At 37.8% G+C, this 12,513-nt stretch overlaps 1 protein-coding gene across 1 annotated transcript; it reads left to right on the top strand.

Moving 5' to 3' along the window:
- Positions 1–589: 589 nt before the first annotated feature.
- On the top strand, positions 590–11,776 carry LOC103304725 (U4/U6.U5 small nuclear ribonucleoprotein 27 kDa protein). The gene is made up of 6 exons (XM_008161545.3): positions 590–694; positions 1,663–1,783; positions 3,271–3,374; positions 4,878–4,957; positions 9,912–9,976; positions 11,366–11,776. The coding sequence occupies exons 1-6, from the start codon at positions 661–663 to the stop codon at positions 11,418–11,420; spliced, it is 459 nt and encodes a 152-aa protein (XP_008159767.1). The 5' UTR covers positions 590–660; the 3' UTR covers positions 11,421–11,776.
- The last annotated feature ends 737 nt before the right edge of the window (positions 11,777–12,513 follow it).

Genomic DNA, 12,513 nt, shown 5'->3' on the forward strand with positions numbered 1-12,513 from the left:
CACAAGCCAGGCAACATTCCTCTGCCCTAATGACTCCAGGGCCAGGTACCAAACAACCTTGCACAGCCGCTACATCCACAAACCAGCTGAAATTATTCAAATTCGCCAATCACAAATTAACCCGCTTACCCTGCCTCTCCCATTCCTTCCTGCAAAAATCACAATCATGTCTCTTATACATGCTTTCCCCTCGCTTCTGCCTCCTGACCCACCCTGGTGCTTCCCGGTGTGGACTTAAAAACTGCTTGTGAATGCAGTTTAGAATTGGTTTGATAGGAAAAATCTTGTGCATTTAACAAGAACTGCCAAGATAAGTGGTGGTCTTGGGGGAATGAAAACTGTGTATGGATGGTGGGTATAGGGGTTTTTCCAGATTTCTATAACATCAACTAGCACACCTTAATGCCCACCGTGAAACAAAAGCCTCGGCGAAAATGGGGCTGAAGGAGCGGAAGTAACAACTTGGTCCTCATCGGCATTTCCCGCTCCGGTGGGCCCCTGGAGTCTGGGCTGGCTTTGCGCAGCCGCACTTCGCTAGACGCGGAACCCTGGTGAGTGGTTTCAACGTTTTCCAGTCGGCAGTGAAAGCGCACTTCCGGCCCTCACGGAAGTTGTTGCACAGTCGTTTCCGAGGCGGTGTGAGGTAGAGGAGCGCTCCAAATGGGTCGTAGCCGCTCCCGATCTCCGCGGAGGGGTGAGTTTAGAAGCAGTTTGGAGGGTCTGGGGCTCGGTTAGAGGCGCTTCCTATCCCCCCTTATTTTCTATGCGAGGGCAGCCGAAAGGCAGGCCTTTTACTCCTGAGAAGGAGACAAGCGGGGTGTCTGTGTGGATGGGGGAACGAAGAACTCCGCCCTTCGGTTCCAAAGTAGGTTTTTTTCTCCTTCTAAATTGGCGTTTCGCTCATTATCAGCCTCCAATAGTAACTTTTGTAATTCTTGTACCTGGTAATTTAGAATCAGACCACGATTTTTTCACTTAATTTCTGGGTGTAAGTCATCCAACCTTTGAGTCCGAATTCCTATAATTAGACATTGGGGGTAATATTACCTAGCTTTAAAAACTGATGGGAGAATTAATGGCACATTCCATAACACTCAGCATGTTATACTGCCTGTGTCTTAAATGCTCCATGTAGTTTCTCCAGTTTATTATAATAGGGAATCTTGTGTCCTGGGAGCTCACCTCCTAAGGTCGTCTGACCCCCACCCCCGTAAGTGAGGCAGTGCTGTGTACTCTGACTTAGACCCTCGGTTCTGCCCCTGATTGGTTTTTACCACCTTCTACTTGTCAAGAGGTGATTTTCTTAAAAGTTAAATGAGGCGGGGATCCACATATGGCTATTGAGGATCCCAATCAGAATAAAGATGTGCCCAATCAGGATTAAGACGTGCTGTTTAATTGTAGATACACCGGGCTGCCTTGATTTAGTACGGAAAAAGTAACATAATCTCAATACTTTTTTATATTGAGTACTTTTTGAAATGATAATAGTTTGGAAGTATATATATTTAGTCAATTAACATTCTGTTAAAATTTATTTCACCTGCTTTTTATTTTTTTAATGTGACTACTAGAAATGGCTTGCATTATATTCCTATTAGACAATCCAGCTCTAAATATTTGAGATAATTTTTGGCTCTGCAATTTTGTTCCTTGTGTTAGACCGTAGGCGGTCCCGGTCCACTTCGCGAGAGAGAGAACGCAGGCGCCGGGAAAGGTCTCGGTCCAGGGAGAGAGATCGGAGACGGAGCCGCTCTCGATCCCCGCACAGAAGACGCTCCAGGTAAGTGGGGATCATAAGCAGAGGTTTTACCACAAGTCCCAAAGAAACTAGTTGTTGCCCTTTACTTTATTTTTATCACTTATAAGGCCATTTACAACAAGCATGTCAAACTCAAAGGCTAACACGGGCCAAATAAACAAGGTTTAAGTTTATGGGGTGCGTGCAAAAAAACAAAAGCTTCAATTTTAATAGAAATGTAGGTTTATTTTGATAGAGATATGCTGAATACAAAGGGCTGAAATAAATGAGTAATCGTTAACAAAATAATAGACATTTTATTGATTTTTTTCACAGAGGGAAAGGGAGAGGGATAGAGATTTAGAAACATTGATGAGAGACAAACATGGATCAGCTGCCTCCTTCCTGCACACCACCTACTGGGGGTGTGCCTGCAACCAAGGTACATGCCCTTGACTGGAATCAGTCCGCTCTATCCACTGAGGCAAACCAATTAGGGCAAATAATAGAACATTTTAATAAAAATTAATATTTTTTCTTGAACTTTAACTTACCAGACACTGAAAAACTGCACAAATAAATACACGTAACGCATATAAACCTATTTTTCTTCTTCTCCGAAAGCGAAATATTTCCTGTTGCACACACCAAACAAGTCAGTCCAAGACTAATGACATGACAATTGGCTGCTAAAATATTTGCTGCTAGTAGTGGAGAGAAATGGTGCACCTGCACGTAAGGCTTGTAAGGGAAATGAATGCAACATGATTATAGCGGTCAGTCATTAGCGAAAGTTGTAGTTTGTTGTTAATAATTATGTACTATATAACAGGATATTGTAAAAATTAAGTTACAAAATTTTTATTAAAACGTTTCTTACATATCATTATATTGGCTAGGCCGAAAAAATATTCGTTGTGGGCTGCAAGTTTGACATGCTTGATTTACAATGCCAAGAAATGGGAGACTTTAGCCCATCTTATTCTAAACCTAACATTTCCATGGGTGAATGGGGTTAATAAGTCTCTACTCCTAGAGTTGCATTTAGGAGTAAATGAGAAATAATACCAGAAAAGCACTTAACATGATGCTTGGCAAGAATAAGAAATAAATGTTTGTTTTGTTTTTATTGACTTTTTGGTGATAAAAGATTTATTCTAGTATATAATAAAAAAATGTGAGATCTTGGAAGTACCTTAGAATGGACTCGTGATTTCCTATTAAGCATCTATTGCTGTTTAAGTCAACTTTTTGTGTGTTTATGTGCAATTGTTAGAAACTGTTTAGTTACATTTTTCTGCCTTGCAGATCATTTTTTAGCCTAGCTATACTGAGCAAGACTGTATTTTTGTTTGTTTGTTTTTTGTTAACAGTCGGGCTAGGCAGAACCTTCTAACTTACTCTCCTATAGGAAATGGGCTTGTGGTTCTTGTTCAGCCTTTACCTTTCAGGCACTCATGCATGTCTGTGCTGATCGACACAGTGGCCAGGTATGTCTGTTTCTGACATGTTTACTTATTAAATATTAGATCCCCAAGACGACATAGATCCACATCTCCTTCTCCTTCTCGACTGAAAGAAAGAAGAGATGAGGAAAAGAAAGAAACAAAGAGCAAAGAACGTCAGATAACTGGTAATGTTATTAGTTAAATAACTGTAGGAAGAGTGCAGCCTTGTTTAGATAACTTTAGGCATGATAACATTATAAAAGTATAATTTTTGACCATTAGATATATTAAGTTGTTTATAATATTCATTGCGTATAGATTGAGATTTTGTTTTAATTGTACCTTAGTGAGTTCCTGGTTGTCTGTGGTGCTCCTGATGTAGGAAGGACAATTAAAAATGTGAGCATCTTTTATTTTGGAAGCACCTTCAAAACAAGTGTCATGTCTGATATTAAAGGTGGTCCTGCCTAAAGGCTTCAACATGTCCTTTTAAGCAGTTTCTTCTGTTGGAAGGTGGAGAGCACATTCCTTCCTTGCACCTCAAGTTACATTTTGCTTGCACAGTTCACCATAGCTAAGATTTGGAAACAGCCTAAGTGCCCATCAGCAGATGAGTGGATTAGAAACCAGTTGTACATCTACACAACGGAATACCACGCTGCTGTAAAAAAGAAGGAATTCTTACCATTTGCAACAGCATGGATGGTACTGGAGAGCATTATGCTAAGTGAGATAAGCCAGTCAGAGAAAGATAAATATCACATGATCTCACTCATTTGTGGAATATAATGAACAACATAAACTGATGAACAAAATTAAAACCAGAGTCATAGAACCATCAAACAGACTGTCCAACCTATGAGGGAAGGCGGGGGTAAAGGGGTAAGAGATCAACCAAAGGACTTATATGCATACATGTGAGCATAACCAGTGGACACAGACAGTAGGGAGATGAGGGCATGTGCTGGGGCTTGGGGTGGCCGGGGAGAGGACACGGGGTGGGGGGGCGGGGGCGGAAAGGAGACTTACGTGATACTTTAAACAATAAAGAATTAAAAAAAAAAAGTTACATTACAAATTGAAGAGGAATTTTTTTCATGAAATTTAATATATATATGTAACAATTTATTTCAGAGAAGATGGGAGAGGGAGAGAAAGACACATCAATGATGAAAAAGCATTGATCAGCTGCGTCCTGCACACCCCCAATGGGAATTGAGCCCAAAACCGGGGCATGTGCCCTGACCGGGAATCAAACACATCGTTTGATTCCCGGTCAGGGCACATGCCCCTAGGAAGGCCCGTCGTAGGCAAACTGCGGCTCGAGAGCCACAGCTCTTTGGCCCCTTGAGTGTGGCTCTTCCACAAAATACCACGGCCTGGGAGAGTCTATTTTGAAGAAGTGGCGTTAGAAGTTTAAGTTTAAAAAATTTGGCTCTCAAAAGAAATTTCAATCGTTGTACTGTTGATATTTGGCTCTGTTGACTAATGAGTTTGCCGACCACTGTCCTAGTTCATAGTTGACGCTCAACCACTAAGCCACACCAGCTGGGCTAGACTTAACTCTTTAGCTGATTATTTTGTATGTTTTTTGCTGGTAAGGTGGAGTGACTGTTAATCTAGTGCCACCTTTGCTTTAATATATATAAAATAATAGAGTTTTTAAAAATTTTCACTTATTTTTGCAGAGGAAGACTTAGAGGGCAAAACAGAAGAAGAAATAGAAATGATGAAGATAATGGGATTTGCCTCCTTTGACTCAACAAAAGTAAGTAAAACTTGCAGCCAGTTAAGCAGTTTGATTTGAATTAATCCATTATGACTGTCCCATTTTTTCATATTTTTTTACTGTTGACAATGTAATTGCTTCCATTGATACAAGTTTATTCAGTTAAAAGATAATAACTGGCTGTGTGAAGGGGTTTGAGAGTACAGAGAAGGAAGTAATGAGGTGCCTTTGGAATCCAGGGAGTGTTCGCCTGGGATGATGTCCAGTTAGATCTTAAAGGGCCAGTACAAAGAAGAGGAAGATCAATTTAAGTAGAAGGAGGAGTTCATGAAAATGCCATGTAGACAGGAAGTAGCATAGTGTATTATGGGAATTTCAAATTCAGTGACTGTTAAAAAGATGCTGATGGGTCAATGACTACACTGAGGCTGGAAATAGAGGTAGGAAGCAAATCATAACGGACTTTTGCTGCCCTTTGCCATGCTGAGGAATTTAGAGTTGGTTCTTTTTTTTTTTAATATATTTTTTATTATTGATAGTATTACAGGTATCTCCAATTTTCCCTTTCATCCCCCCTCCCTCCTATCCTCCCAAGAGATGATTCTTTAGGTGGTGAGAGAAAGCAAAGATTTTTAAGAAAATGAGTGATAGGATTTATATGTGTTTTAGACAGATGACCTAGGTCAGCCTTGGAGCACAGATGGGATGCATTTACTAGACGTACCGATTAATAATGCAGATATTTTTTCAATAGATGGAGTTACACATGTTGATATGTATTTGATTTTATATGTATGCTATTTTGTTGTATTAACACGCTTCAAAACTTCACATGTCCAATTTTCTGAAGGTGTTAACATCATAGATATTTTTACGCTTAAAAATGTTGGATTTTGTGCCCAAAAAAGAGCATTTGTGGGAAGTTTTAATTCATTATTTTGAAGAAAAGTGCTGCTGAAAGTTATTGTGTACTTCGGGAAACTTATGGTGAACATGCTCCATCTCAAGATACTTGTGAAGGCTGGTTTAAATGCTTTAAAAGTGATGGTTTCTATGTGAAAGACAACATCCAGGTCAACCGAAAAAGTTTGAAGACCAACAATTACAAGCATTATATTGGATGAAGATGTGTGTCAAATTCAAAAACAACTTGCTGAAAGATTAAATGTTGCTCAGCAAACAATTTCTGATTGTTTACAAGCAATAGGAAAGATTTTAAAGGAAAGAAAATGGATGCCACATCAACTGAACCAAAGACAAATGGAAAACCGAAAAGTCATCAGTGAAATGTTGCTTCAACGTCACAAAAGAAAGTCTTTTTTGCATCGAACTGTGACTGGCGATGAAAAGTGGATTTATTTTGAGAATCCCAAATGCACAGAATCATGGATTGATCCAGGTCAACCATCAACATCTACTGCAAGGCCAAATCGTTTCGGAAAGAAGACAATGCTCTGCATTTGGTGGGATCAGGAAGGTGTGGTATATTATGAGCTTCTAAAACCAGGTGAAACCATTAATACTGATCGCTACCGAAAACAAATAATCAATTTGAACCATGTTTTGATAGTAAAACGGCCAGAATGGGCCAGAAGATATGGCAAAGTAATTTTATTTCATGATGACACACCATCACACACTTCAAAACCAGTTAAAGACACGTTAAAAGATATTGCCTGGGAAGTATTAACCTCCCCCCACCCCCGCCATATTCACCAGACCTTGCTCCTTCAGATGACCACTTGTTCTGATCGATGGCACATGCACTTTCTGAGCAGCACTTCAAAACGTATAAAGAAGTGGAAAATTGGGTCTCTGAATGGTTTGCCTCAAAACAAGAAAAGTTCTATTGGGACGGTATCCACAAATTACCTGAAAGATGGGGGACATGTGTAGCTAGCGATGGGCATTACTTTGAATAAGAACTTTTGATGTTTCTCTTGAAATTACTGTGTTTTCTTTGATTACAAAATCTGCATTATTAACTGGTACACCTGGAAGATTGGAGGCAGGGAGAACTGCTGAGTCATGCAAGTGAAAGATGATGAAGACATCAACTGAGAGGATCCGGAATATTGAGAACCATTCAGGTGGTAGTGGGAGTGAGCAGTCAGTGATGATTGAGGTGACAGGCTGAAAGACTGGGTGGTAGGGTTAACCAAGAAAGGATTATGGAAAAAGGAAGTGCTGTGAAACAGAAGAAGAAAATTCAGCTGCTGGATAAAGATGACATTGGGTAGCTGCACACATATCTCATAGCTCAGAGAGGGGTGGTTTGGAGATTGAATAGTGTGTAACCATCAAACTGGAAAGAATAAGGGGAAGGGGAAGGACAAATGGAGGGATTGTGGAGATGGAGGTGAAGTCAGGTTATAGGTAGGGAGAGGGGAGAGAGTAGGAAGAGGTAGGCAGATAGAGGTAAAGAAAGGGGAAAGGGAGTTGGAGGGGAATGGACGGGAGAAGAGGGATGGAGGGAACTAGTAAGGATATACAGAGAAAGAGTTTGTGGAAAGAGAATGTTTTTTAAGAACTTCATTTTCTAGAATTTTAAGTCTTTTTAGTTTTGTAAATGGAATTTGAGATTTTTTTGAGAAAATCCATTTCCCCTCATCTTGTATTCCATTGAGTTGTGAAAGGAATGGGATAATTCCAGATGCTCTAAAAGTTTCTAATTGATGTGATTGTGTGGGGCTAAATATTCTTTTTCCTCCCACATACTCTTTTAAGATGACAATGTATAAACTAAGAGGAGTACTGTTTTGAAGTGAAAAAATTAAGAATGAGCTTTTATTCTCACAAATGGTTTTGTGAACCCCATTTTGGAATTTAATGCAGTTTATGTATCAGTTTATTTTCCTTTAATATTGTTTTCCAAAGTATTTTTATAACTAAAATGATTAATATATATGTATGGTGAATAAAAATATCTTCAAAGTAAAGCAACTATATTTTTATTGTTTTTAGAAGAATATAGAGGGAACTTACCAGAATTATTTTCTTTATTGGGGGCTAGAGGGTTATCCCCAGTATTCTTTGAAATTCATGAGAATCATATGTGAAGATGAAGTCTCACTTAGATTTTAAATATAGTCTGCTGAAGATGTTTGTTTCTAAAGGAAAAATTAGGTGAATATAAGTCCCATGAAAATTATGGAGTACCACCAGAAGAAGTAATATCAGTTGTTTTTTAATGACATCTATAAGAGTGTTATTTTAGTTTGTATGCAGTTAGCTTCAGTTATAGCTCACTTGTGCTGTTCAGTAATGTGCTTATTGTGATATCATATTGATCTATGAGACCTTTTCATATGCCAATGTAGCCCTTCCATTTTAACATTTTGGAAAACTTCAAAGTTTGGTTATATTTATTAATGGATAATTTTCTATTCCAGCATGTAAATGAAAATAGGGCTATTAATATATAACTCCGCAAATAATTTTCAAAAATCATTAAGCCTTTAAGAATTGAACTTAGTAAAAAGGTTAGCATTATTTTCTTTTTTCCAAGCCAGTGTGTGCAAGTCATTCCTACCTCCTGTTCTTGGGAGATCAAAATCCTGCACCTCAAGTAATTTTACCCATTATTCTTCCCCTCCCCAAAATGTAGTGAAAATAGAAAAAATAAGATCAGCCGAAACCGGTTTGGCTCAGTGGATAGAGCGTCGGCCTGCGGACTCAAGGGTCCCGGGTTCGATTCCGGTCAGGGCATGTGCCTTGGTTGCGGGCACATCCCCAGTGGGGGGTGTGCAGGAGGCGGCTGATCGATGTTTCTCTCTCATCGATGTTTCTGACTCTCTATCCCTCTCTCTTCCTCTCTGTAAAAAATCAATAAAATATAAAAAAGAAAAAAAAAAAAGAAAAAATAAGATCAAATATATTTATTTTAGCTCCACTTTAAATATGTACCTCATTTGTATATGCCTTTAGGCCAGTGAGTAAGAATCCTTTTTTTGCCCTAACACAGACAAGATAGGGCACACTCCCATGAGTAATAATGAGGAAAAGTGGGGATTGAGGGTCGTGTGTGTGTGTGTGTGTGTGTGTGTGTGTGAGAGAGAGAGAAAGAGAGAGAGAGAGAGAGAGAGAGAGCGCACAAGAGAGAGAGAGTGCGCAAGTGAGTGCTAACCGATGGTGTTCATACATCTAACAATTATTTTCTGAGCACCTGGAAGTGCAGTGGCCTAGGGTGTGAGTATGCAAAGGTGACTTACAGGCATATCCCTCCCTCAAGAAGCTTGCAGTCTCATAGGGGAAATGACATCAAGTGTATACATCATGATAATGCAGGTTGGAACATGGAGGGTATCGATGCTCCTGGATCATTTGAATTGAGACTTGAACAATGTCTAAGCTCCACATAGTTGAAGATTGAATGGGAGTTGGGATGGTAATTCAGGCATGAGGAACAGCAAGTGGTGAGTTAACTTGGCTGAATCAAAAGACCCATAAAGGAATTAATGAAAAAGAGGGTAGATGTCACATGAGAAAAGGCCAAGGTACAAGTGACACTCAACATTAGCATATGTTATTTTGTATTCTGATTTCTGATTTAAAAACCCAAATTGCAAGGCCTGTGTAAGAAATGGGATTTAGATGAATAGTGACTGATCCAGCCATAATTTGAAAATGTGAATTTTTCTAGAGAAAATACCCTTAACTTATATATGGTTTCAAAGAATTCTTTGACCAAAAGAGGTTAGGATCTGCTACACTATTTCCCTTTCTGCCTTGCCCGTAATACATAAACCAGGAATGTTTCTTGATTTGAATATTGTATTATTTGCTTATGTGTGACTATAAAAAGGTGAACAGAAGTGTAATACTTGGGAGCTCATGAGATGTCATCAGGATCTGAAAATTCTTTTTCTCATTGGCCTACCTCATTCTTAGATGGATCTTGCCATGTAAGTCTGTCTATAGGATGCAATTCTTTTGATCAAGGCATTTAATGTATCCTTCCTGTTTTTATAATTTGTATATTGCTTTTCTCCAGGGAAAAAAGTTGGATGGTTCTGTAAATGCCTATGCCATAAATGTGTCTCAGAAGAGGAAGTACAGGTATGCATTACCCCCATTATTATGTTTAAACCAATGATATAAATTATGTGCTTGGGACCGAAACCGGTTTGGCTCAGTGGATAGAGCATCGGCCTGCGGACTGAAAGATCCCAGGTTCAATTCCGGTCAAGGGCATGTACCTTGGTTGCAGGCACATCCCCGGTGGGGGTTGTGCAGGAGGCAGCTGATCGATGTTTCTCTGTCATCGATGTTTCTAACTCTCTATCCCTCTCTCTTCCTCTCTGTGAAAAATCAATAAAATATATTTTTAAAAAATTATAAAAAAAATAAATAAATAAACTATGTGCTTGGGAAAGAATTTATTATAGGATAATTATTTGTAGGAAATGTAGCAATCTTCCATACAGCCCCTTGTTTTAATCTTCCTTACTTATATTCTGGTGTGTGAATTTCTGATTTACATGTGAACTAATTATTATAGAGAATGGTAGTTGACTTAAATTTTTTACAACTGTATAAATAGTTCTTCAGAACATTTTTTTAAAGTCTTTTAACTTTAATTTCATTATAATTATAGATTTAAAAAATAGATCACTCCTGAATTACTCATTTGGATTGATTATGTAAGGATTTTAACTGTAAATATATTAAGTACACACATTTTATTAATAGCATGGGACAATTTATACTTGAAATCTTACTGAATACCTAATGAGTTGAAAAGTCAAGAAGACATCTTCAAACATTGCTTTTCTCTCTACCTTTATCACTGATAAAAGACTAATATTCCAATTAATTTAGAATATGAATAATGTGATTTGAGAATGCTGGTGAGTTAAGGAACCAGAATCATCATTGACATTCCTTTGTAAAGTTACCTTCAAATAAGGTGTTATAGAGAAAACCAGTACCTGTTTTGAACTCTGCTCTATATCCTTTAACTAGGTGTTTGGTGTTACCTAAAATAAATAAATTGATTTTTTTAAGTCTGTGGGATCTTCTCAAATTATTTTGAAAGTAGATTTCCATACTTCTATTTGGATTTCACAGAAATCTATAATGCTGTTGCTTATTTTGAAGGTGAAGTAATCTTTTCTTACTGTACATTAAATAATCTTGAATACTTCTTATTCTATATTTGACATCTTAAAGGTTATTTATAGGTGCAATCTCTGAAGCATGTGATTTTTTATAAAGAGAGAGAGGAAAGGGGAAAAAGAGAAAGAAACATCAATTTGTTGTTGCACTTATTCCTTGATTAATTGATTCTTGTATATGCCCTGATTGGGGATAGAACTTGCAACCTTGGTATATTGGGACGATGCTCTTAACAACTAAGCAACCTGACCAGGACCATGAATATTTTTTTGCAAGGGGAGTCCAGAATTTTTTTTTTAATGAACATTGAATTTTTTCTTCTTGTCATAGGCAGTACATGAATCGCAAAGGTGGATTCAACAGACCTTTGGATTTCATTGCGTGAGAATTGAAATGTTGAAGAATGATTTTTCCCCCCCTCATCATGATCAGAAGAGTGGATTTTGTATTTTGTATTTCATATGCATCAAAACAGGCCAGGATCACAGCCCTTCCTCCTTGTAAAGTAAGAAAATTTTATCTTTGATGTGTGCAGTTCACTTAACCTGCCTCAAAAGAAGAAATGTTAAATATTACATTTTTTTCTTTTAGGAAGTATCATTTGGGGCAATCATCAACCCCATTTTTTGTCTTATTCCTGTGGAAGCTGTATATGTTTTCTTCTTGGATGCTCGTTAGGATTTTTTAAAACACATAAAAGTAATTTGGATGTAAGTGTCTCAAATAAAGCAATTATTTCTACCTCTCTGTATTTGCTAAATATTTTATTAATGTACAAAATATCTCCCTGTACATTTTATTTTTTCATGCATAGATTTAGATATGATTCTTACTAGTTAAAAAAAGAATGAAAAAGTATAACTGAATTTTTGTATCTTCTGAGGGTTTTTTCCTCAGTACCACTTATTACTTTCCCCCCATTTTTAAAAGCAATACATGCTTATTATTTTTAAAAAAATGAAAAACAAAAAAAACCTTGGGAAAACCAAACAGTAAAAGAAAAGCCAAAATCACCTGTAACCTACCCCCAGAAACCATGTTAATATTTTGGTGTATATCTCTCCAGGATCCTATGGATGTATATTTCCTACTCCCAACCATGAGATCAGAATGCAGTTCTCTTTTGCGAATTCTTTTTCGCCCATGTGCTGTGAATATCTTTTTAATATTCTTACATATTCTTTGGAAACTTAGCTTTTAGGAGGTACTTGGCTGTACCATAATTTTTATTAACTAATCATTTACTTGGTGAACATTGACTTCCCTCCCATGATTTGCTGTGAGTAGTATCCCTGTCACATATATCTTTTTGTACTTGTTGCATTATTTCCTCAGATTTGGTTTTTAAAGGTGTGTGTGTGTGTGTGTGTGTGTGTGTGTGTGTGTGTGTGTGTGCGTGCATGTTTTAAGGGTTTTGATACATATATATGGCTAGAAAGATAACAGTGAACTGGGACCAGTAAAGTATGAGCATTCCC

The sequence above is a fragment of the Eptesicus fuscus genome, chromosome 16, assembly GCF_027574615.1.
Source record: "Eptesicus fuscus isolate TK198812 chromosome 16, DD_ASM_mEF_20220401, whole genome shotgun sequence".
Taxonomy (NCBI): Eukaryota; Metazoa; Chordata; class Mammalia; order Chiroptera; family Vespertilionidae; genus Eptesicus; species Eptesicus fuscus.

Excerpts from the sequence above, each read along its gene's own strand:
- LOC103304725 (XM_008161545.3), top strand. The coding sequence starts at position 661 with ATGGGTCGTAGCCGCTCCCGATCTCCGCGGAGGG. Across the intron at positions 1,784-3,270 it reads CCGCACAGAAGACGCTCCAG|ATCCCCAAGACGACATAGAT; the intron begins GTAAGTGGGGAT and ends ATTAAATATTAG. Across the intron at positions 4,958-9,911 it reads CCTCCTTTGACTCAACAAAA|GGAAAAAAGTTGGATGGTTC; the intron begins GTAAGTAAAACT and ends GCTTTTCTCCAG.